The 26,342-nt window shown below is 44.6% G+C and overlaps 1 protein-coding gene across 1 annotated transcript in view; it reads left to right on the top strand.

Moving 5' to 3' along the window:
- The window catches only part of LOC124265135, a 154,827-nt gene that overhangs the window by 93,266 nt on the left and 35,219 nt on the right, over positions 1–26,342 (top strand). The window contains 4 exon segments of the mRNA XM_046699930.1: positions 18,618–18,685; positions 19,307–19,484; positions 21,076–21,176; positions 21,540–21,685. Of these exon segments, the coding sequence (XP_046555886.1) occupies positions 18,618–18,685; positions 19,307–19,484; positions 21,076–21,176; positions 21,540–21,685 (493 nt within the window).

Below are 26,342 nucleotides of genomic sequence, written 5' to 3'. Positions count from 1 at the left end.
GTAACATCTAGGTAGCGTCTCGTCTGGGTGTCACAGATGTCGGCATGCCAGCAATGATCCAGGTAGTGTGCGGTATGGGTGCCACAGATGACCGACATCAGTAACGTTCAGGTAGTATGTGGTATGGATGCCACAGGATGTCAGCGGTATCCCAGTAACATCAGGTAGTACGGTCGTACGTGGGTGCCACAGATGGATGTATACCCAGAACCATTTTAGGGCAGTGTGGTGGCGGGCAACGATGCCGCCAGCATACCAGTAACATCTTAGGCAGTGTGGTGGTATGGAGATGCCACAGATGTCTGTATACCAATAACATCTGTGGCAGTGTGTGGTGTATGGATGCCACAGATGTCAGTATACCGCAACTGATCTAGGTAGCATGTGCATGGGTGCCACAGGATGGATGCATTAACGGACCACCATTTAGGGCAGTGGGTAGTCGTATGGCACCATTACCACCAGATGCCCAGCATACCAGCAACGATCCAGGGCAGCGTGTGGTATGGTGCCACAGATGTCTGTACACCAGCAACATCTAGGCAGTGTGTGGTATGGGTGCCACAGATGTCTGCATACCAGTAGCATCTGGCATGCAGTGTAGTGGTATGGGTGCCACAGATGTCCGTATGCACCAGCAGCATCTATGTAGTGTGGTATGGGTGCCACAGGATGTCTGCATACCAGTAGCGATCTGCGTAGTGCGGTGGCATGGTGCCACAGATGTCCTGTATACCAGTAAAATCTAGGTAGTATGTGGTATGGGTGCCACAGATCGTCTTGTATACCAGCAACATCCTAGGTAGTGTGTAGTATGGTGCCACAGATGTCTGTGGCTCACCAGTGCAACATCCAGGTGCAGTGTGGCGCGGCGCCGCAGATGTCTGCATAACCAGTAACATCTATTCAGGCATGTTGTGTGGGTGGCACAGATATCTGCATACCAGTAACATATAGGCATCAGGTGGCCTGCGCCACAGGATGAATCGTATAACCCAGGAACCGCTTTAGGCAGGCGTGGTATGGGTGCCACAGATGTCAGCATACCAGTAACATCTAGGCCACTATGTGGTATTGGTGCCACAGACAGTCTGTATACCAGGAAGCATCTATGTAGTGTGTGTGGTCTGCGCCACAGATGTCAGCATACCAGGTAACGATCTAGGTAGTATGGTATCGGTGCGACAGGATGTCTGTATACCAGTAATCTAGGGTAGTGTGTGGTGGTATGGGTGCCGCCACCATGTCTGTATTACACCAGTAACGACCTAGTTAGTGACTTTGTGTGGTGCCACAGATGTCTGTGCTACCCCAGTAACATCTAGGTAGTATGTGGTGGATGCCACACACAGTCTGTATGACACCAGCAAACATCTAGGTGAAGGTCTCTGTCCAAAGTGTCACAGATGTCAGTATGAAAGCAATGATCGAGGTAGTGGTGTGGTGGTATGGTGCCACAAATGTCTCAGATACCAGCAACATCTAGGGCATTGTGTGGCGGTATGTTGCCACAGATGTGCATATCAGAACCATCTAGGCAGTGTGGTGGCATCGGTGCCACAGATGTCAGTACGCTACACCAGCAACATCTAGGGCAGTGTGTGGTACGGGTGCCACAGATGTCCGTGGCATCACCAGCAACATCTAGGGTAGCGTGTGTGGTATAAGTCCCACAAGTATCACCATACCAGTAACATCAAGCGGAGCAAGGTTGGATCCGGTGCCACCACAGATGTCAGTGACACCAAGTAAGATCTAGGTTGTGTGGCATGGGTGCCACAGATGTCATCAGTGACAACCACCACATGAAGCCAGTAGCACAGTATTGGGTGCCACAGGATGTCCTGTATCCAACTATATCTAGGGCATGTGGTGTATGTTCACTGACAATCTGGGTATAACCAGCACCATCCATGCAGTGTGGCATAAGCCAAAGACGTCAGCATAACCATTAACATCCAAGCAGCGGATGGTAAAAGTGCCACAGGCGTCAGCATACTCAGAGCAACATCCCAGGCAGTACATGGTGGCATGGGTGCCACACAGATGCCCGTGACACCAGCAACATCGAGGCAGTGTGGTGGCTGGCGCCAGCAGACGCCCAGCCACACCCAAGCAGCAAGCAGGCAGCCACGGGATCCGTGCACCCCAGTGAACATCTACGCAGTCAGGTGGCACAAACAACGTCAGCAGACCACAACATCCAGCAGTGGTGGCATGGCTCACAGACGTCAGCACACCCAGCACATCCAGGCAGTGTGGCATGGGCGCCACAGATGTCAAGCACACCAGTAACATCCAGGTGAGTGTGTGGGTTCACAGACATCAGCACACAACCCAGTGTAACCCAGGTCAGGTGGAATCGAGCCGCCACAGGATGTCCCAGGCAATCGATCCAGGGTGAAAGGTGCAGATGTGGCGCCCCAAATGCACGAACACCCAGCAACTGACTGAGGTGGAAACTGGCACCAGATGTCCAGACACCAAAAAAAAACATCCAGGCAGTATGTGGCATGGCCTTCTGTCGCAGATGTCCAGATCACACATCTAATGTTGTGCCAATTTGGATATCCAGGACAATCAATCCCACACATCAGACCAGCAATCCATCTAGGGTAGCATATCCCATCAAGCACTCCATCCATCAATGATCAGGCTGAGTGGCTGACCCATGACACAGATCATGTCAGGACGGCCCAGACACCCCACCCACATAGGGAGCCACACAAGGCCCATCCCAACCTGAGACCAGGGCAGTGAGTGGGGACAAAGACTTGGATATCCAGGAACACACCCATCCCAAGAAGTGGGAGAAGGAAACAAAGACAGCCCAGTCACCACATCCAGGGTGAAGGACACCAGAACACCAAGGCAGTGGAGAAAGAGAATCTGAAACAAGAGAATGATCCACAGAAGATCCAGACACAGGCACGACGACCACAAAAAGACGGACACAGACAGGAAAATGAACCGACACACACTGAGCAGACACACCCAGGACAACACAGACACAGGCACACAGAACAGTCCCAGCACGACCACAACACACACAAGACACAGTGGAGGAACACACAGGAAGACAAGGAGCACTGAAAACGGAAGAACAAGGAACAGGACAACGAAGAGATCTAGTATGGAAGAATGGACAAAGAAAAAATATCCATGTGGAGGAAAAGACACCAGACACTGAATGGGGAGGAAGAACAGAACACTTAGAAGGAAAGCATAGATAAACCAGATAATGAATGACCTAATATGGGAGACAGTGGACATGGAAGAATGGATATTTGAAAATAGTAAATATCTAGGAAAGCCTAGAAATGGCACACATTTAGGTAGTATGAATATAGACAACAGGATAATGACATTAGTAGTGGAAAGATAAAAACAGGGAAACCACAGTGTTTGGAAGAATATGGAGGTTCTGGAGGAAGGATAAATAAGAAGAAAGGAAAAGAATAGATAAAGAAGGGGAAAGAGTGGAAGGAAAGAGACAATGAAGGAAGGAAGGAAAGATAAAATGGAATGGAAGGAAGCATGGAGCCCAGGGGAATATTCATGGGTATGGGTGCCAAAGATGTCAGTATACCAGTAATATCTAGGTAACGTGCGGTATGGGGCGCCATTGCGACGTCAGCATAACAGCAACATTCAGGTAGTTCGTGGTATGGGCGCCACGGATATCCGGTATGCCCGGCAACATTTTGGTCAGTGTATGTGGTATGGGTGTCACAGATGTATGTATACCAGTAACATCTAGGAGATTAGTATTGGCAATGGGTGCCACGGATATCTATTATACCATTAACATAAAGGCAGCTTGTGGTATGGGTGGGTGCCAACAGACGTTTTTCAATGCCTGGTAAGATCTGGTGGCGGTATGCATATATGGGTGCCACAGATGTCTGCATACCAACACGGGCAATATCTAGGTAATATGATGTGTGTGGTACCACGGATATCTAGGCAGTGTGTATACCAGTCAGTAACATCCATTCAGGTAGGTGTGTGGAAGTCCCACACAAGCGTCAGAGCCACATCAAGATGTCTGAGTATACCAGTCAATAGCACCATCAAGGCAGTATGTTGTTTGGTCTGTTTGTATGAGAGCCATAGATGTCTGTATGGGCACCACCAGTAACATCTAGGCAGGAGGGAAATGTATGTGGAACAGTAATAGGGAAGGTGGAAGGAAATAGATACAGATGTCATCTGAAGGAATACCATATAACATCTATGGAAAAGTAAACTTGTGAAAATAATATAGTGGTATGGTGTTGCCGAAAACACATGTGAAGACACAGATATACCCAGTAACATCTTCGGCAGAAAATAAACACAGATGAGGTATGGAAGCGACACACAGATGTCAGAATAATACCAGAATGGAGCATCTAGGTAGAAACAGATAAAATATAGTAGTGGTATAATGAAGGTGAAAAGAAGAAACAGATGGCAGGCATACCAGCAACATCTAGGTAGTGTGTGGTCACTGGCGCCATGATGTCTATATAATTTGTAACATATAGGCAGTATGTGGTATGTGGGTGCCACAGATGTCTGTGGTATACCAGTAATATCTGAAAGTGGTATGTGGTCTGCGCCACATATGTTCCTGTAATACCCAGTTTATATCTAGGTCGTATGTGGTGTTTGTGCCACGGATATCTGTATACCAGTAATATACATACGGTGTCTGGGATGGGTGCCACAGATGTCAGTATACTAGTAACATCTAGGCAGCGTGTGTTACATGGGTGTCACAGATGTCAGTATACCAGTAATGTGTAGGCAGTATGTGGTATGGGTGCCACAGGTGTCAATATACCAGCAACATCCATGCAGTGTGTGGTATGGGTACCAAAGATGTCAGTATACCATTAACATCTAGGTAGCGGATGGTATAAGTGCCACAGGTGTCAGTATACCAGTAACATCAAGGCAGTGCGTGGTATGAGTGCCACAAATGTCAGTATTCCATTTACATCCACGCAGTGTGTGGCATGGGTATAGGTGCCACAGATGTCAAGTATACCAGTAACATCATAGGAAGTTTGCGGTATGGTGCCGCCAGAAGTCTTTATACAAGCAATATCTAAGCAGTATGTGGTACGGGTGCCACAGATGTCTGTATACCATTAATATCTAGGTAGTATGTGGTGCGTGTGCCACGGATATCTGTATACCAGTAACATCCATGCAGTAACGTCTGGGCAGTATGTGGTATGGGTGCCACAGATGTCAGTATACCAGTAATATCTAGGCATTGTCAGGGTGGCATGGGTACCTGAAGATGTATATATACCACTAATATCTAGGTGAGTATGTAGTAGAGTTGTCACAGATCCTGTATACCAGTTATATCTAGGCAGTATGTGGTGTGGTATTGCCACAGATATCTGTATACCAGTAACATCCACAGCAGTGTGGTAATTGGTGCCACAGATGTCAGCATACCAGTAACATCTAGGCAGTATGTGGTGTATGTGCCACGGATATCTGTATATACCAGTAACATCCACGCAGTGTGGTATGGGTGCCACAAACGTCAAAGTATCCCAATAATATCTGGAAAAGGGTGTGGTAATATCTAGGCAGTATGTGGTGGTGTGCTTACGGATATCCGTATATACCACGGATATCCAGATACCAGTAACACCCATGCAGTATGCGGTATGGGTGCCAAAGATGTTCAGTATACCAGCAACATCTAGGTAGCGTGTGGTATGGGTGCCACAGATGTCAGTACACGAGTAAGATCTAGGCAGTGTGTGTGGCATGGGTGCCACAGATGTCAGCATACCCAGTAACATCTAGGCAGGGTGTGGTATGGTGCCACGGATACCTGTATTACCAGTAACATCTAGGCAGTATGTGGTATGGATGCCACAGATGTTTGTATACCAGTAACATCCATGCAATAGTGTGGAATGGGTGCGACAGATGTCCGAAAACCAGTAGCATCTAGGGCAGTGTGTGGTATGGCAAACAGATGATCAGTATACCAGTAACATCTAGGTAGGTGTGTGGTATGCTTGCTGCCACAGATGTCTGTATACCAGTAACATCACAGGTGGTGGGTGCCATAGATATATCTGAATGCCAGTAACATCTACATTACAGGTGTGGTCTGATTGCCACAGATGTCTGTATACCAGTAACATCTAGGTAGTTTGTGACATGGGTGCCACAGATGTATGTACTCAGTAACATCTAAGCAGTATGTTGGTATGGGTGCCAATAAATTTCACTATACCAAGCAACAACATCTAGGCAGTATGTGGTATGTGGTGCGACAGATGTCCTGTATACTCAGTAATATCTAGGCAGTGTGGTGTGTGTGCCACGGATATCTGTATACCAGTAACACCCATGCAGTATGTGGTATGGGTGCCAAAGATGTCTGTATACCAGTAATATCTAGGTAGTATGTTGTTTGGGTGCCACAGATGTTTGTATAAGAGTAATACCTAGGCAGTGTGTGGCATGGGTGCCACAGATGTCAGTATACCAGTAACGTCTGGGCAGTATGTGGTATGGGTGCCACAGATGTCAGTATACCATTAATATCTAGACAGTGTGCGGCATGGGTGCCACAGATGTATATATACCACTAATATCTAGGCAGTATGTGGTAGGGGTGTCACAGATGTCTGTATACCAGTTATATCTAGGCAGTATGTGGTTTGTGTGCCACGGATATCTGTATACCAGTAACATCAATGTAGTGTGTGGTATGGATGCCACAGATGTCTGTATACCATTAATATCTAGGCAGTATGTAGTATGGGTGCCAAAGATGTCAGTATACCAGTAACATCTAGTCAGTATGTGGTTTGCTTGCCACAGATGTCTGTATACCATTAATATCTAGGCAGTATGTTGTGTGTGTGCCACGGATATCTGTATACCAGTAACATCCATGCCGTGTGTGGTATGGGTGCCAAAGATGTCAGTATACCAATAATATCTAGGCAGTATGTGGTATGTTTGCCACAGATGTCTGTATACCATTAATATCTAGGCAGTATGTTGTGAGTATGCCTTGGATATCTGTATACCAGTAACATCCATGCAGTGTGTGGTATGGGTGCGAAAGATGTCAGTATACCAGTACCATCTAGGTAGCGTGTGGTATAAGTCCCACAAGTGTCAGTATACCAGTAACATCTAGGTAGTGTGTGGTATGGTTGCCACAGATGTCTGTATACCAGTAACATCTAGGCAGTGTGTGGTATGGGTGCCACAGATGTATGTATACTAGTAACATCTAGGTAGTGTGTGGCATGGGTGCCACGGATATCTGTATACCGGTAACATCTAGGCAGCGTGTGGTATGGGTGCCCCAGGTGTTTGTATACCAGTAATGTCTAGTCAGTATTTGGAATGGGTGTCACAGATGTCTGTATACCAGTAATATCCAGTAGCAGTAATGTGGCAGGTACTCGTATACCAGCCAACGGATATCTGTTGTCAAAACCAGTAGCATCTAGGCAGTGTGTGGTCTGGGTGCCACAGATGTCAGTATACCAGTAGCATCTAGGTAGTATGTGGTATGGGTGCCACAGATGTCAGTATACCAGTAACATCTAGGTAGTGTGTGGTGTGGTTGCAGCAGATGTCTGTATACCAGTAACATCTAGACAGTATGCGGTATGGGTGCCACGGATATCTGTACACCAGTAACATCCATGCAGTGTGTGGTATGGGTGCCACAGATGTCTGTATACCAGTAATATCTAGGCAGTGTGGCATGGGTGTCACATATGTCTGTATACCAGTTATATCTAGGCCGTATGTGGTGTCGAAAGCCATGGATATCTGTATACCAGTAATATACATGCGGTGTGTGGTATGGGTGCCAAAGATGTATGTATACCAGTAACATCAGGGCAATGTGTGGTATTGGTGCCACAGATGTCTCTACAGTAACATCAAGGCAGTGTGTGGTATGGGTACCACAAATGTCAGTACACAAGTAACCTCTAGGCAGCATGGGGTAAGGGTGACACAGATTTCAGTATACCACCGATATCTAGGTAGTGTGTGGTATGGGTACCACAGATGTCTCTACACCTATAACATCTAGTTAGTATGTGGTGTGGGTGCCATAGATATCTGTATGCCAGTAATATCTAGGCATTGTGTTGTCTGATTGCCACAGATGTCAGTATACCAGTAACATCTAAGCAGTACGCGGTATGGCTGCCACAAATTTCAGTATACAAGTAACATCTAGGCAGTATGTGGTATGGGTGCCACAGATGTCTGTATACTAGTAAAGATCTAACCAGTATCTGGTAGGGGTGGCACAGATGTTTGTATACCAGTAACATCTAGGCAGTATGTGTTGTGTGTGCCACGGATATCTGTAAACCAGTAACATCCATGCAGTATGTGGTATGGGTGCCAAAGTTGTCAGTATACGAGTAACATCTAGGTAGCGTGTGGTATGGGTGCCACAGATGTCAGTATACGAGTAACATCTAGGCAGTATGTGGTATGGGTGCCACAGATGTCGGTATACCAGTAATATCTAGGCAGGGTGTGGCATGGGTGCCACAGATGTCAGTATACCAGTGACGTCTAGGCAGTATGTGGTATGGGTGCCACAGATGTCAGTATACCAGTAATACCTAGGCAGGGTGTGGCGTTGGTGCCACAGATGTATATATACCAGTAATATCTAGGCAGTATGTGGTAGGGGTGTCACAGATGTCTGTATACCAGTTATATCTAGGCAGTAGGTGGAGTGTGCCACGGATATATGTATACCAGTAACATCCATGCAGTGTGTGGTATGGGTGCCAAAGATGTCCGTATACCAGTAACATCTTGGGTGTGTGTGGTATGGGTGCCACAGATGTCAGTATACCAGTAACATCTAGGCAGTATGTGGTATTGGTGCCACAGATGTCTGTATACCATTAATGTCTAGGCAGTATGTTGTGTGTGTGTCACGGATATCTGTATACCAATAACATCAAGGGAATGTCTGGGATGGGTGCCACAGATGTCAGTATACTAGTAACATCTAGGCAGCGTGTGTTACATGGGTGTCACAGATGTCAGTATACCAGTAATGTGTAGGCAGTATGTGGTATTGGTGCCACAGGTGTCAGTATACCAGTAACATCCATGCAGTGTGTGGTATGGGTGCCAAAGATGTCAGTATACCATTAACATCTAGGTAGCGGATGGTATAAGTGCCACAGGTGTCAGTATACCAGTAACATCAAGGCAGTGTGTGGTATGAGTGCCACAAATGTCAGTATACCATTTACATCCACGCAGTGTGTGGCATGGGTATAGGTGCCACAGATGTCAGTATACCAGTAACATCTAGGAAGTTTGTGGTATGGTGCCACAGAAGTCTTTATACAAGTAATATCTAAGCAGTATGTGGTACGGGTGCCACAGATGTCTGTATACCATTAATATCTAGGTAGTATGTGGTGCATGTGCCACGGATATCTGTAAACCAGTAACATCCATGCAGTATGTGGTATGGGTGCCAAAGTTGTCAGTATACGAGTAACATCTAGGTAGCGTGTGGTATGGGTGCCACAGATGTCAGTATACGAGTAACATCTAGGCAGTATGTGGTATGGGTGCCACAGATGTCGGTATACCAGTAATATCTAGGCAGGGTGTGGCATGGGTGCCACAGATGTCAGTATACCAGTGACGTCTAGGCAGTATGTGGTATGGGTTGCCACAGATGTCAGCATACCAGTAATACCCAGGGCAGCATGTATGTGGCGTTGGTGCCACAGATGTATATATACCAGTAATATCTAGGCAGTATGTGGTAGGGCCATGTCACAGATGTCTGTATACCAGTTATATCTAGGCAGTAGGTGGAGTGTGCCACGGATATATGTATACCAGTAACATCCATGCAGTGTGTGGTATGGGTGCCAAAGATGTCCGTATACCAGTAACATCTTGGGTGTGTGTGGTATGGGTGCCACAGATGTCAGTATACCAGTAACATCTAGGCAGTATGTGGTATTGGTGCCACAGATGTCTGTATACCATTAATGTCTAGGCAGTATGTTGTGTGTGTGTCACGGATATCTGTATACCAATAACATCAAGGGAATGTCTGGGATGGGTGCCACAGATGTCAGTATACTAGTAACATCTAGGCAGCGTGTGTTACATGGGTGTCACAGATGTCAGTATACCAGTAATGTGTAGGCAGTATGTGGTATTGGTGCCACAGGTGTCAGTATACCAGTAACATCCATGCAGTGTGTGGTATGGGTGCCAAAGATGTCAGTATACCATTAACATCTAGGTAGCGGATGGTATAAGTGCCACAGGTGTCAGTATACCAGTAACATCAAGGCAGTGTGTGGTATGAGTGCCACAAATGTCAGTATACCATTTACATCCACGCAGTGTGTGGCATGGGTATAGGTGCCACAGATGTCAGTATACCAGTAACATCTAGGAAGTTTGTGGTATGGTGCCACAGAAGTCTTTATACAAGTAATATCTAAGCAGTATGTGGTACGGGTGCCACAGATGTCTGTATACCATTAATATCTAGGTAGTATGTGGTGCATGTGCCACGGATATCTGTATACCAGTAACATCCATGCAGTAACGTCTAGGCAGTATGTGGTATGGGTGCCACAGATGTCAGTATACCAGTAATATCTAGGCATTGTGTGGCATGGGTACCACAGATGTATATATACCACTAATATCTAGGTAGTATGTAGTAGGGGTGTCACAGATATCTGTATACCAGTTATATCTAGGCAGTATGTGGTGTGTGTGCCACAGATATCTGTATACCAGTAACATCCATGCAGTGTGTGGTATGGGTGCCACAGATGTCTGTATACCATTAATATCTAGGTAGTATGTGGTATGGGTGCCAAAGATGTCAGTATACCAGTAACATCTAGGCAGTATGTGGTGTGTGTGCCACGGATATCTGTATACCAGTAACATCCACGCAGTGTGTGGTATGGGTGCCACAAATGTCAGTATCCCAATAATATCTAGGCAGTGTGTGGTAATATCTAGGCAGTATGTGGTGTGTGTGCCACGGATATCTGTATATCACGGATATCTGTATACCAGTAACACCCATGCAGTATGTGGTATGGGTGCCAAAGATGTCAGTATACCAGTAACATCTAGGTAGCGTGTGGTATGGGTGCCACAGATGTCAGTACACGAGTAAGATCTAGGCAGTGTGTGGCATGGGTGCCACAGATGTCAGTATACCAGTAACATCTAGGCAGGGTGTGGTATGGGTGCCACGGATACCTGTATACCAGTAACATCTAGGCAGTATGTGGTATGGATGCCACAGATGTTTGTATACCAGTAACATCCATGCAATGTGTGGAATGGGTGCGACAGATGTCTGAAAACCAGTAGCATCTAGGCAGTGTGTGGTATGGGTGGCACAGATGTCAGTATACCAGTAACATCTAGGTAGTGTGTGGTATGCTTGCCACAGATGTCTGTATACCAGTAACATCTAGGTGGTGTGGGTGCCATAGATATATCTGTAGGCCAGTAACATCTAAGCATTGTGTGGTCTGATTGCCACAGATGTCTGTATACCAGTAACATCTAGGTAGTTTGTGGCATGGGTGCCACAGATGTATGTATACCAGTAACATCTAAGCAGTATGTGGTATGGGTGCCACAAATTTCACTATACAAGTAACATCTAGGCAGTATGTGGTATGGGTGCGACAGATGTCTGTATACTAGTAATATCTAGGCAGTATGTGGTGTGTGTGCCACGGATATCTGTATACCAGTAACACCCATGCAGTATGTGGTATGGGTGCCAAAGATGTCTGTATACCAGTAATATCTAGGTAGTATGTTGTTTGGGTGCCACAGATGTTTGTATAAGAGTAATACCTAGGCAGTGTGTGGCATGGGTGCCACAGATGTCAGTATACCAGTAACGTCTAGGCAGTATGTGGTATGGGTGCCACAGATGTCAGTATACCAGTAATATCTAGACAGTGTGTGGCATGGGTGCCACAGATGTATATATACCACTAATATCTAGGCAGTATGTGGTAGGGGTGTCACAGATGTCTGTATACCAGTTATATCTAGGCAGTATGTGGTTTGTGTGCCACGGATATCTGTATACCAGTAACATCAATGTAGTGTGTGGTATGGGTGCCACAGATGTCTGTATACCATTAATATCTAGGCAGTATGTAGTATGGGTGCCAAAGATGTCAGTATACCAGTAACATCTAGTCAGTATGTGATTTGCTTGCCACAGATGTCTGTATACCATTAATATCTAGGCAGTATGTTGTGTGTGTGCCACGGATATCTGTATACCAGTAACATCCATGCCGTGCGTGGTATGGGTGCCAAAGATGTCAGTATACCAATAATATCTAGGCAGTATGTGGTATGTTTGCCACAGATGTCTGTATACCATTAATATCTAGGCAGTATGTTGTGAGTATGCCTTGGATATCTGTATACCAGTAACATCCATGCAGTGTGTGGTATGGGTGCGAAAGATGTCAGTATACCAGTACCATCTAGGTAGCGTGTGGTATAAGTCCCACAAGTGTCAGTATACCAGTAACATCTAGGTAGTGTGTGGTATGGTTGCCACAGATGTCTGTATACCAGTAACATCTAGGCAGTGTGTGGTATGGGTGCCACAGATGTATGTATACTAGTAACATCTAGGTAGTGTGTGGCATGGGTGCCACGGATATCTGTATACCGGTAACATCTAGGCAGCGTGTGGTATGGGTGCCCCAGGTGTTTGTATACCAGTAATGTCTAGTCAGTATTTGGAATGGGTGTCACAGATGTCTGTATACCAGTAATATCTAGGCAGTATGTGGCGTGTGTGCCACGGATATCTGTAAACCAGTAGCATCTAGGCAGTGTGTGGTCTGGGTGCCACAGATGTCAGTATACCAGTAGCATCTAGGTAGTATGTGGTATGGGTGCCACAGATGTCAGTATACCAGTAACATCTAGGTAGTGTGTGGTGTGGTTGCAGCAGATGTCTGTATACCAGTAACATCTAGACAGTATGCGGTATGGGTGCCACGGATATCTGTACACCAGTAACATCCATGCAGTGTGTGGTATGGGTGCCACAGATGTCTGTATACCAGTAATATCTAGGCAGTGTGGCATGGGTGTCACATATGTCTGTATACCAGTTATATCTAGGCCGTATGTGGTGTTTGTGCCATGGATATCTGTATACCAGTAATATACATGCGGTGTGTGGTATGGGTGCCAAAGTTGTATGTATACCAGTAACATCAGGGCAATGTGTGGTATTGGTGCCACAGATGTCTCTACAGTAACATCAAGGCAGTGTGTGGTATGGGTACCACAAATGTCAGTACACAAGTAACCTCTAGGCAGCATGGGGTAAGGGTGACACAGATTTCAGTATACCACCGATATCTAGGTAGTGTGTGGTATGGGTACCACAGATGTCTCTACACCTATAACATCTAGTTAGTATGTGGTGTGGGTGCCATAGATATCTGTATGCCAGTAATATCTAGGCATTGTGTTGTCTGATTGCCACAGATGTCAGTATACCAGTAACATCTAAGCAGTACGCGGTATGGCTGCCACAAATTTCAGTATACAAGTAACATCTAGGCAGTATGTGGTATGGGTGCCACAGATGTCTGTATACTAGTAAGATCTAACAGTATCTGGTAGGGGTGGCACAGATGTTTGTATACCAGTAACATCTAGGCAGTATGTGTTGTGTGTGCCACGGATATCTGTAAACCAGTAACATCCATGCAGTATGTGGTATGGGTGCCAAAGTTGTCAGTATACGAGTAACATCTAGGTAGCGTGTGGTATGGGTGCCACAGATGTCAGTATACGAGTAACATCTAGGCAGTATGTGGTATGGGTGCCACAGATGTCGGTATACCAGTAATATCTAGGCAGGGTGTGGCATGGGTGCCACAGATGTCAGTATACCAGTGACGTCTAGGCAGTATGTGGTATGGGTGCCACAGATGTCAGTATACCAGTAATACCTAGGCAGGGTGTGGCGTGGGTGCCACAGATGTATATATACCAGTAATATCCAGGGCAGTATGTGGTAGGTGTCACAGATGTCTGTATACCAGTTATATCTAGGCAGTAGGTGGAGGTGCCACGGATATATGTATACCAGTAACATCCATGCCGTGTGGTATGGGTGCCAAAGATGTCCGTTTACCAGTAACATCTTATGTGTGTGTGGTATGGGCGCCACAAACGTCAGCATACCAGTAACATCCAGGCAGTATGTGGTATTGGTGCCACAGATGTCCGTATACCATTAACGTCTCAGGGCAGTATGTTGTGTGTGTGTCACGGATATCCGTATACCAATAACATCAAGGGAGTGTCTGGGATGGGTGCACAGATGTCAGCATACCAGTAACATCCAGGGCAGCGTGTGTTTGCCATGGGTGTCACAGATGTCAGTATACCAGTAATGTGTAGGCAGTATGTGGTATTGGTGCCACAGGTGTCAGTATACCAGCAACATCCATGCAGTGTGTGGTATGGGTGCCAAAGATGTCAGTATACCATTAACATCCAGGTAGCGGATGGTATGGGGCGCCACAGGTGTCAGTATACCAGCAACATCAAGGCAGTGTGTGGTATGAGTGCCACAAATGTCAGCATACCCATTTACATCCACGCAGTGTGTGGCATGGGTATAAGGTGCCACAGATGTCAGTATACCAGTAACATCTAGGAAGTTTGTGGTATGGTGCCACAGAAGTCTTTATACAAGTAATATCTAAGCAGTATGTGGTAACGGGTGCCCACAGATGTCTGTAGCACCATTAATATCTAGGTAGTATGTGGTGTGCGTGCCACGGATATCTGTATACCAGTAACATCCATGCAGTAACGTCTGGGCAGTATGTGGTATGGGTGCCACAGATGTCAGTATACCAGTAATATCTAGGCATTGTGTGGCATGGGTACCACAGATGTATATATACCAGCAATATCTAGGTAGTATGTAGTAGGGGTGTCACAGATATCTGTATACCAGTTATATCTAGGCAGTATGTGGTGTGTGTGCCACAGATATCTGTATACCAGTAACATCCATGCAGTGTGTGGTATGGGTGCCACAGATGTCTGTATACCATTAATATCTAGGTAGTATGTGGTATGGGTGCCAAAGATGTCAGTATACCAGTAACATCTAGGCAGTATGTGGTGTGTGTGCCACGGATATCTGTATACCAGTAACATCCACGCAGTGTGTGGTATGGGTGCCACAAATGTCAGTATCCCAATAATATCTAGGCAGTGTGTGGTAATATCTAGGAAGTATGTGGTGTGCCACGGATATCTGGTATACCACGGATAATCAGGATACCAGTAACAATCCATGCAGTATGTGGTATGGGTGCCAAAGATGTCAGTATACCAGCAACATCTAGGTAGCGTGTGGTATGGGTTCCACAGATGTCAGCACACGAGCAAGATCTAGGCAGTGTGGCATGGGTGCCACACAGATGTCAGCATACCAGCAACATCTCAGGCAGGGTGTGGTATGGGTGCCACGGATACCCGTATACCAGCAACATCTAGGCAGTATGTGGTACGGATGCCACAGATGTTTGTATACCAGTAACATCCATGCAATGTGTGGAATGGGTGCGACAGATGTCTGAAAACCAGTAGCATCTAGGCAGTGTGTGGTATGGGTGGCACAGATGTCAGTATACCAGTAACATCTAGGTAGTGTGTGGTATGCTTGCCACAGATGTCTGTATACAAGTAACATCTAGGTGGTGTGGGTGCCATAGATATATCTGTAGGCCAGTAACATCTAAGCATTGTGTGATCTGATTCGCCACAGATGTCTGTATACCAGTAACATCTAGGTAGTTTGTGGCATGGGTGCCACAGATGTATGTATACCAGTAACATCTAAGCAGTATGTGGTATGGGTGCCACAAATTTCACTATACAAGTAACATCTAGGCAGTATGTGGTATGGGTGCGACAGATGTCTGTATACTAGTAATATCTAGGCAGTATGTGGTGTGTGTGCCACGGATATCTGTATACCAGTAACACACATGCAGTATGTGGTATGGGTGCCAAAGATGTCTGTATACCAGTAATATCTAGGTAGTATGTTGTTTGGGTGCCACAGATGTTTGTATAAGAGTAATACCTAGGCAGTGTGTGGCATGGGTGCCACAGATGTCAGTATACCAGTAACGTCTAGGCAGTATGTGGTATGGGTGCCACAGATGTCAGTATACCAGTAATATCTAGACAGTGTGTGGCATGGGTGCCACAGATGTATATATACCACTAATATCTAGGCAGTATGTGGTAGGGGTGTCACAGATGTCTGTATACCAGTTATATCTAGGCAGTATGTGGTTTGTGTCCCACGGATATCTGTATACCAGTAACATCAATGTAGTGTGTGGTATGGGTGCCACAGATGTCTGTATACCATTAATATCTAGGCAGTATGTGGTATGGGTGCCAAAGATGTCAGTATACCAGTAACATCTAGTCAGTATGTGGTTTGTTTGCCACAGATGTCTGTATACCATTAATATCTAGGCAGTATGTTGTGTGTGTGCCACGGATATCTGTATACCAGTAACATCCATGCCGTGTGTGGTATGGGTGCCAAAGATGTCAGTATACCAATAATATCTAGGCAGTATGTGGTATGTTTGCCACAGATGTCTGTATACCATTAATATCTACTCAGTATGTTGTGTGTGTGCCTTGGATATCTGTATACCAGTAACATCCATGCAGTGTGTGGTATGGGTGCGAAAGATGTCAGTATACCAGTACCATCTAGGTAGCGTGTGGTATAAGTCCCACAGATGTCTGTATACCAGTAACATCTAGGCAGTGTGTGGTATGGGTGCCATAGATGTATGTATACTAGTAACATCTAGGTAGTGTGTGGCATGGGTGCCACGGATATCTGTATACCAGTAACATCTAGGCAGCGTGTGGTATGGGTCCCCCAGGTGTTTGTATACCAGTAATGTCTAGTCAGTATTTGGAATGGGTGTCACAGATGTCTGTATACCAGTAATATCTAGGCAGTATGTGGCGTGTGTGCACACGATATGTAGTAAAACCAGTAGCATCTAGGCAGTATGGTCTGGGTGCCACATATGTCAGTATACCAGTAGCATCTAGGTAGTATGTGGTATGGGTGCCACAGATGTCAGTATACCAGTAACATCTAGGTAGTGTGTGTTATGGTTGCCACAGATGTCTGTATACCAGTAACATCTAGGTAGTGTGTGGTGTGGTTGCAGCAGATGTCTGTATACCAGTAACATCTAGACAGTATGCGGTATGGGTGCCACGGATATCTGTACACCAGTAACATCCATGCAGTGTGTGGTATGGGTGCCACATATGTCTGTATACCAGTAATATCTAGGCAGTGTGGCATGGGTGTCACAGATGTCTGTATACCAGTAACATCTAGGCAGTATACGGTATGGATGCCACAATTGTCTGTATACCAGTAATATTTAGGCAGTATACGGTATGGGTGCCACAAATGTCTGTATACCAGTAATATCTAGGCAATGTGTGGCATCGGTGCCACAGATGTCAGTATACCAGTAACATCTAGGTAGTGTGTGGCATGGGTGCCACAGATGTCTGTATACCAGTCACATCTAGACAGTGTGTTGTATGGATGCCACACATGTCTGCATACCATTAACATCTAAGCATTGTGTGGTCTGAGTGCCACAGATGTCAGTATACCAGTAACATCTAGGCAGTATGCGGTATGGGTGCCACAAATGTCTGTATACCAGTAACATCTAGGTAATATGTGGTATGGGTGCCACAGATGTAAGTCTACTAGTAACATCTAGGCAGTGTGTGACGTTTGTGCCACACATGTCTGTATACCAGTAACATCTATGGAGTGTGGGTACAACAGATGTCAGTATACCAGTAACATCTATGGAGTGTGGGTACAACAGATGTCAGTATACCAGTAACATCTATGGAGTGTGGGTACAACAGATGTCAGTATACCAGTAACATCTATGGAGTGTGGGTACAACAGATGTCAGTATACCAGTAACATCTATGGAGTGTGGGTACAACAGATGTCAGTATACCAGTAACATCTATGGAGTGTGGGTACAACAGATGTCAGTATACCAGTAACATCTATGGAGTGTGGGTACAACAGATGTCAGTATACCAGTAACATCTATGGAGTGTGGGTACAACAGATGTCAGTATACCAGTAACATCTATGGAGTGTGGGTACAACAGATGTCAGTATACCAGTAACATCTATGGAGTGTGGGTACAACAGATGTCAGTATACCAGTAACATCTATGGAGTGTGGGTACAACAGATGTCAGTATGCCAGTAACAAAGATACATACCAGCAGACGGGCAGACACTATTATTGATAACTGATATACATACAGGTGGATAGTCTTGTCAACAGAGATACATATACGTGAACGCGACTGTTGTTGATATATATTTATTTATATATATATGTATGTGGACACTAATGTTGTTGAGATATATATACAGGCAGATACTATTGTTGTTAACAGAGATACTTGGAGAACCGGAAGTACTCAAATGCAGACCATGACGACCTGTGGGCAGCCCTCGACTCCGTGAGTGCTCGTGACATGTCGTGTGGGAAACAGCTGGTGACTGTGTGAGTTTGTGAGTGAGTGAGTTTTTGAGCAAGTGTGTGTGGGTGCGTGTGTGAGTGTGTTTGCGACGCATTGAATGAATGAGCTATTGAGTGAGTAAATGATTGAGTACAATCATCTACATTACCTACATCATAGTAATGTTGGTCCTTTATATACCAGTGTACCCGCTATGTAGACAGACGGCTCATAGAAATTGTGGTCCTTTATATACCAGTGAACCCGCTATGTAGACAGACGGCTCATAGAAATGGTAGTCCTTTATATACCAGTGAGTCCGCTATGTAGACAGACGGCTCATAGAAATGGTGGTCCTTTATATACCAGTGTGCCCGCTATGTAGATAGACGGCTCATAGTAATGTTGGTCCTTTATATACCAGTGAGCCCGCTATGTAGACAGACGGCTCATAGAAATGTTGGTCCTTTATATACCCGTGTTGCATGCTGGAAGTACTGCGGCCAGTAAATAGTCGAGTTTGGGACAGACCAGGAACTGATATTAAGGACAACGCCCCTCCAGGCACCCAATCCACCGGTTCTGTAAATAACATGAGCCGTGCTTTCACCCCTAATACAGCAAGCAAAGGCAGATAAAAAACCAGTAGATGTGGTGGACACGATGAAGACGTGGACGCTGCAGATGAACTATCCAGTTGTCACGGTGTCCAGGGCGGGGGGCAACAAGCTGAAGCTGCAGCAGGAGAGGTTCCTCTTGGACCCGTCAGCAGCGGACCCCGGAACCTACACATCACCCTACGAGTAAGTTCATGATTAAATGTGTTCACCAAGTGAGTGATGGTTGTTTTACGCCGCTTTGCCCGTTACCAGCGGACCCCGGGACCTTCAATCTTATTACGAGTACGTGCATAAATGCATTATTGTGTACGGGTCAGGTGAACTCGCCAGCCGATAGTTAAAGTCATGAAGGCAATATAACCTTCCAATTTTACCTACAATTCCCCCTCAACCCCATGGCAACCCACCCCTCTCAGGAGTCATAAGTGTGAGGGATGTTTCCTTTCCAGATAATATGAAATAAGATGAATGAGTTCCAAACATTATAACAGTAATTGTTGATTGCAAATTGAAAATGAAAAGTTAACAGGGAAGTAGATACAATTCACTGCAATGTATTATAGTGGCAGCGCAAAAGCTAGTGACTGTACAAGCACAAAGGTAAGCACATACAAGGGTCGGGAAAATAACAATATTGACGGTGATGGTAATATTCCCTTCTCAGCTACAGTAGTCCATCTAGAAACAAAGGCTTTGAGCAGAGTGCCAATGGTTTACTGATCTTCACACTCAATGCTGTTGTTGTAACTTGGGATTGTGCTCCCATTATACACACAGGAAAACGTGTTCTCAACTCAAGGCAGTACATGGGGGAGTCAGCGGCTTGTAGTCTATGTGTACATCTCTCTATAATAGTCAGTGGGTTCGGACATGGTATATAACATGGCACAAGCCTACATATAGATTACACTACTACTCCAACGACTGTATGTCAACAGGTACAATGTTGTAAAGCTGGAACATCGTACGACAGTGAATAACTGTTACATTACACATAGAACATAGTATGACAGTGATTATCACTGCTACATTACATTTGGAACTTACATGACAGTGAATGAAACATACCCCATTACATTTGGAACATTTTATGACAGTGAATACCACTGTCCTATTACACTTGGGAAATTGTGTAACAGAGAATACGACTGTCCTATTACATTTGGAACATTGTACGACAGTGAATACCACTGTTCTATTACACTTGGAACATTGTGTGACATTGTGTGACACTGTCCTGTTACACTTCGGACATTGTATGACAGTGAATACCAATGTCCTATTACACTTAAAACATTGTGTGACATTGTGTGACACTGTCCTATTACACTTCGGACATTGTATGACAGTGAATACCAATGTCCTATTACACTTGAAACATTGTGTGGCATTGTGTGACATTGTGTGATACTCTCCTTTTACACTTCGGACATTGTATGACAGAGAATACAACTTCCACATTACATTTGGAACATTGTGTGACATTGTGTGACACCGTCCTATTATACCTGGGACATTGTGTGACATTGTGTGACACTGTCCTATTATACCTGGGACATTGTATGACAGTATATAACACTGCCACCTTACAGTGTCCCTTTTCGAACCCGGATCAAGTTTGTGGCTCGCTCTTTCTGCAATACCAGAAACATCGCTGGAGCTTCACAATCAAAGGAAGTTGTAATCACACGGTTCTGGTATCACACCATCGTCTTTATACCTAATCTAACCTTAACGCTAGGAATCAAGTATTTTTATTTAAAAATCTTTTCAGATATAAATGGAATATTCCTTTCACCTTCACAACGAGTTCAGAGAAAAACTTCAACAAGACTGATGCGGACATTGTGTGGATGAAGAGGGATGACAAAACAGGTATTTTAACGTGAATCCGAAAGTTTCAAGCAAATCACCAGTAACTCGGACTCCGTGTCCGTGTAATCAAATTGCTCTTTGACATCGACAATATCCAGGTCGGTACATGGTATAACTTCATAACTTGAAGTCGAAATTTAAATGGTAATTTCTCGATGTTTCAGTGACGTAAGGAGAAATCGTGTTATCTCGAACTATCTTTAAGACGATGTACATACATTATGATGTGGGTAGTGTCGATACTGGCACGAGGGGTCTACCCTCGGTACTTATGCGCTCGGTATTAACGCCGACAGATAATCCGTAATCGCTGGTGGCTATTCTTTCTATCGTCAGTGCACACTTTACATCCAACTTCTTCAGACACGTACAGTTCACCACTATCCATTCCGACCACTGGCAAGTCCGACTGGGTCATCGGCAATATTGGTCTGTACGGGCTGTACCGGGTCAACTACGAAGACAGCAACTGGAAGGCTCTCATCAATCAGCTAGCCACTGACCACACGGTGAGCCACTGACCACACGGTGAGAGAATGACCACACGGTGAGCCACTGACCACACGGTGAGAGACTGACCACACGGTGGGCCACTGACCACACGGTGAGAGACTCTGTATCCGGTCTGTACACTGAGGACATTTCGAGTCGTATTTGTCATAGTCAGGTTAAACCATGGTCGTGCTGGTTCCATCACAAAGACCAACTATCCTTGATGACGGCTGTTTGCATCCATTGACGTAGACAGCTGGTGTTAAACTCGACCACACAGTGTGCTAGGTGGGGGCAATGCTTTGTTTGTTAATCTCCTCTCCTTCTACTAGGCTTCCACTATGTTCCCGGCGGCCACGGCAGCCAAATCAGTCCATCAGTCACGTTCTGATGGGCTCCCTCACGTTTCTCACGTTATGTTTTGATGTTTCGACACGTATTGCGCGTTCTGTCAAAACTTTCTACAGATGAAATGTGGACGCCGGCCAGATTTGGACCACATTTGTGCCCACGGTATCAAAATAAGGCTTCCCAAGCAATAGCAGCCATTGTATTCTGAGAGACAAAAGCAGCATGTACGTTGAAGATGAAGATTTTGTGTTTGCTTGTTTGCTGGGGGCGTACGTCGACTCCTTGCATCAGCAAGAACGCCAGCATCAGCTGCAGAGAGGGAATGCCAGAGAACGCAACGTGTCGTATCTTGCCGGCCCTGTAAGCCGTCACACGCCTGGATGCGTCGTACTAGAACGGGACGAATCGGCTTCATACTACCGCTTGCCGAGAGAACAGGGACAAAACGGGCAGCAAAGGTGAAACAACCGTGACAAAACGCCAAACAAACGTGGTCGAACATAACAAACGTGACCGAACATGACAACCGTGACCGAACATGAGAACCGTGACCGAACATGAGAACCGTGACCGAACATGACAACCGAGACCGAACATGACAACCGTGACCGAACATGACAACCGTGACCGAACATGACAACCGTGACCGAACATGACAACCGGTCAACCGTGACCGAACATGACAACCGTGACCGAACATGACAACCGTGACCGAACATGAGAACCGTGACCGAACATGACAACCGAGACCGAACATGACAACCGTGACCGAACATGACAACCGGTCAACCGTGACCGAACATGACAACCATGACCGAACATGACAACCGTGACCGAACATGACAAAACTTCAAGTTTTGTTACGGCCGATTACTTGTTGTCACTGTTGTCTCCCATTTGTTACACATGCCAGTTGTTAGACTCTGATATTGTCATGTTACACAGTCAGGTTGGGGGTTAATTACTGCTATACCTACAACAATAATGGACTAGCCCAAACTGTCAAATGGATCAAAGGGATTAAGAGCAAGCAGTTTTGATGTTTTTAGCTCATGAAATGTACATTCAGTTGTTTCTATCTTGAGATGATTTCATCTTCTCAAGGCAGGATTAACTATTTAGTAGAGTTAACTCAATTTTATTGAGAAAATATATTATTTACTATACATGGCTGGGGATGACCCTTGCGCATTTTATATGTTTATCATTATTCACCGAATAAATATATTCACCTTATAAACATGGGTTGGTTCACAAAACAAAAAACACAATAACAATTACTATTTATTACACTTCATCTATATTAAATTCCAAATCTCTATTTCTCTTTATCTATTTCATATGTTTTACCTTTTTAATTCGGCCTCCCATTCCAATTTCCCTTAATTCTCAGTTGGTTGGTTTGTTTTTTTGGTGTGTGTTTATTTTTGGGAAGTTACACCACTCTTTCAAAATTTCTATTTTTTGTTCCCCCTCATTTCTTAATAAGTTTACTACCCCGTCGCCGAAATACCTTAGTTGTGCGTGCGACGTTAAATAAAGCAAAAACAACAACAACAACCTTGCACATTAACCATGGCTGGTATACAAAGAGTAGGGTATGTCACATCGCAGCGAGGCAGATCGCAAGTTCTTTTTATTGATTCCTCTACAACAAGTCCACAACACGACAAGCATGTCAGCACTGGCAATGCATTGTTAAGAACTGCAAGGGCAAGTGCAAAACAGTTGGAAATCTTGTCAGGATTGTTTCTGAACACAGTCATCCACCAGAAAATGTCACTCGGGCTAAGTTTATCGGCAGTTTCAGGGAAAGAGCTAGAGAAGAGACAACCTACATGCATGACATCTACAAGCAGGTGATCGCTGAACAAGATGCAGCAGAAGTCCCATTAAGCTTGGTTGAGACTCTTCTTATGTAAAATCTATGTGCTGAGTTGAATCAGGGGTTTAGAAATACATGATAAAAGACATCGAAGAATGATGAACTTCATATGCATGGATTTGCAACAACTGGCGTGTGTAACAACTGGCGTGTGTACACTGGCGTGTGTAACAACTGGCGTGTGTAACAACTGGCGTGTGTAACAACTGGCGGGTGTAACAACTGGCGTGTGTAACAACTGGCGTGTGTAACAACTGGCATGTGTAACAAATGGGAAGATACCGTTGTCACATGTTGATGCGTTGCTCACGTTTCACTACGGCTTACTAGGTTTCCCAGTAGTACCGTGACTGCCGTGGCCCGTTTTTTCACAGTTTCAATATCTGGCACGGCATCCACGGTAATGAAGGACTGTCACGTTTCCTCATTCAGTCTCCCCACATTGTCTTACGTCCACCCCGTTTTGCCTCCGTTTCACTACGTTTCGGTGAAACGAGACTTCAGTGGCCTCGGGCAACATAGTGTAACCTTAGCACTTAGAATCACCTTACCATAGGCATACATGACGTTCATGTGTTGATAGGCTTTAAAGGATGCACTACTACAAAATCGTTACAAAATCATAAAGGTGTGATCGAGAGGTCTACTGGGTAAAGTGTAAAATCAGATTATTTCTGACAGTCTGCAGATAAATGTCTCGGCTCTTGGAGTAATGCACCTACCGGTGTTGTACCCTTACACTAGCCAAACTATCACCATTACTAGCCTATCTACCATCATTAGTAGCCTATCTATCATCATTACTAACCTATCTATCATCATTACTAGCCTATATGTCACCATTCCTAGCCTATCATCATTACTAGCCTATATATCACCATTACTAGCCCATCTATCACCATTACTAGCCTATCTGTAACCATTTCTAGCCTATCTATCACCATTACTAGCCTATCTATCACCATTTCTAGCCTATCACCATTACTAGCCTATCTATCACCATTACTAGCCTATCTATCACCATTACTAGCCTATCTATCACCATTCCTAGCCTATCTATCACCATTACTACCCTATCATCATTACTAGCCTATATATCATCAATACTAGCCTATCTATCACCATTACTAGCCTATCATCATTACTAGCCTTTCTATCACCATTCCTAGTCTATCTATCACCATTACTACCCTATCATCATTACTAGCCTATATATCATCAATACTAGCCTATCTATCACCATTTCTAGCCTATCATCCTTACTAGCCTATCTATCATCATTACTAGCCTATCTATCACCATTACTAGCCTATCATCATTACTAGCCTATCTATCATCATTACTAGCCTATCTATCACCATTACTAGCCTATATATCACCATTTCTAGCCTATCATCATTACTAGCCTTTCTATCACCATTCCTAGCCTATCTATCACCATTACTACCCTATCATCATTACTAGCCTATATATCATCAATACTAGCCTATCTCACTGGAAAAAAAATGCATGTTTCCAAGCTTGGAAATGTCTTGGAAAGATGATGTTTCCAAGACATTTCCAATCTTGGAAAGATGATGTTTCCAAGACATATCCAAAATGGATACATGAGATATCCATACGTTTCCAATTATTGGATATGTGCACAAGGGGAGATAACTGGTGGGTGATGGTAAATGTACGCCGAAAGACCTGACCCTCGTTACTTGATGAGCGAATCAAGGCCGTAGATTAACCAATTAACAACTTGATAGTCATTAAAATCAGGCTGTTTGTAGCCTTTATGACTATACTGGTTGGACCACTGAATAATATCACGCTACAAAATGAACTTGAACAGCAACATTTTCAGGTTATCATTTGCGCCTCTAAACATTGAATGAAATAATTACTATTTATGATGAAATGGATCAGAGAACATTATAATGGCATAAATGAGGCTTTAGTGACTCATGTAATGGTGAAATTAAAATTATATAATCACTATGACATTGTTAGTTTACTCATGGCCAGACACATCAACCTGGTACCGGTAGATTTATATGTATTACGTAAACATTCAGTATTTCTTAGTACTTGAGATAAGATTACACAAATTTTCAGTGAGACGTTTAATCTCAGATCATTTTGTTAGGTAGCATTCACTAAAGTAAAACTTCAATAGATCGGTCATTGGCACACTGAAGCAGATTTCACTTATACTGCATTAAACAGTATGGGGATACATAAAGGCATCATACCAATGTATGTGGTAACAATACCTGATTATTGCATTACATTTCGATGTACATCTTTCAGCATAAACAAGTTGGTTCAACTTGGTTGTATGTTGATTAATTTCCAATTTTATATGTCCACAAGGGGAGATAACCGATGGGTGATGGTAAATGTACGCCCAACGACCTTATCAAGGCCGTTAAGATTCACCAATTAACAAG

This window comes from Haliotis rubra, unplaced genomic scaffold (assembly GCF_003918875.1).
Source record: "Haliotis rubra isolate DU_JTF1 unplaced genomic scaffold, ASM391887v1 Scf962, whole genome shotgun sequence".
Taxonomy (NCBI): Eukaryota; Metazoa; Mollusca; class Gastropoda; order Lepetellida; family Haliotidae; genus Haliotis; species Haliotis rubra.
Note: the sequence above shows the minus strand (reverse complement) of the source record. Positions and strands in the feature narration are given on the sequence as shown.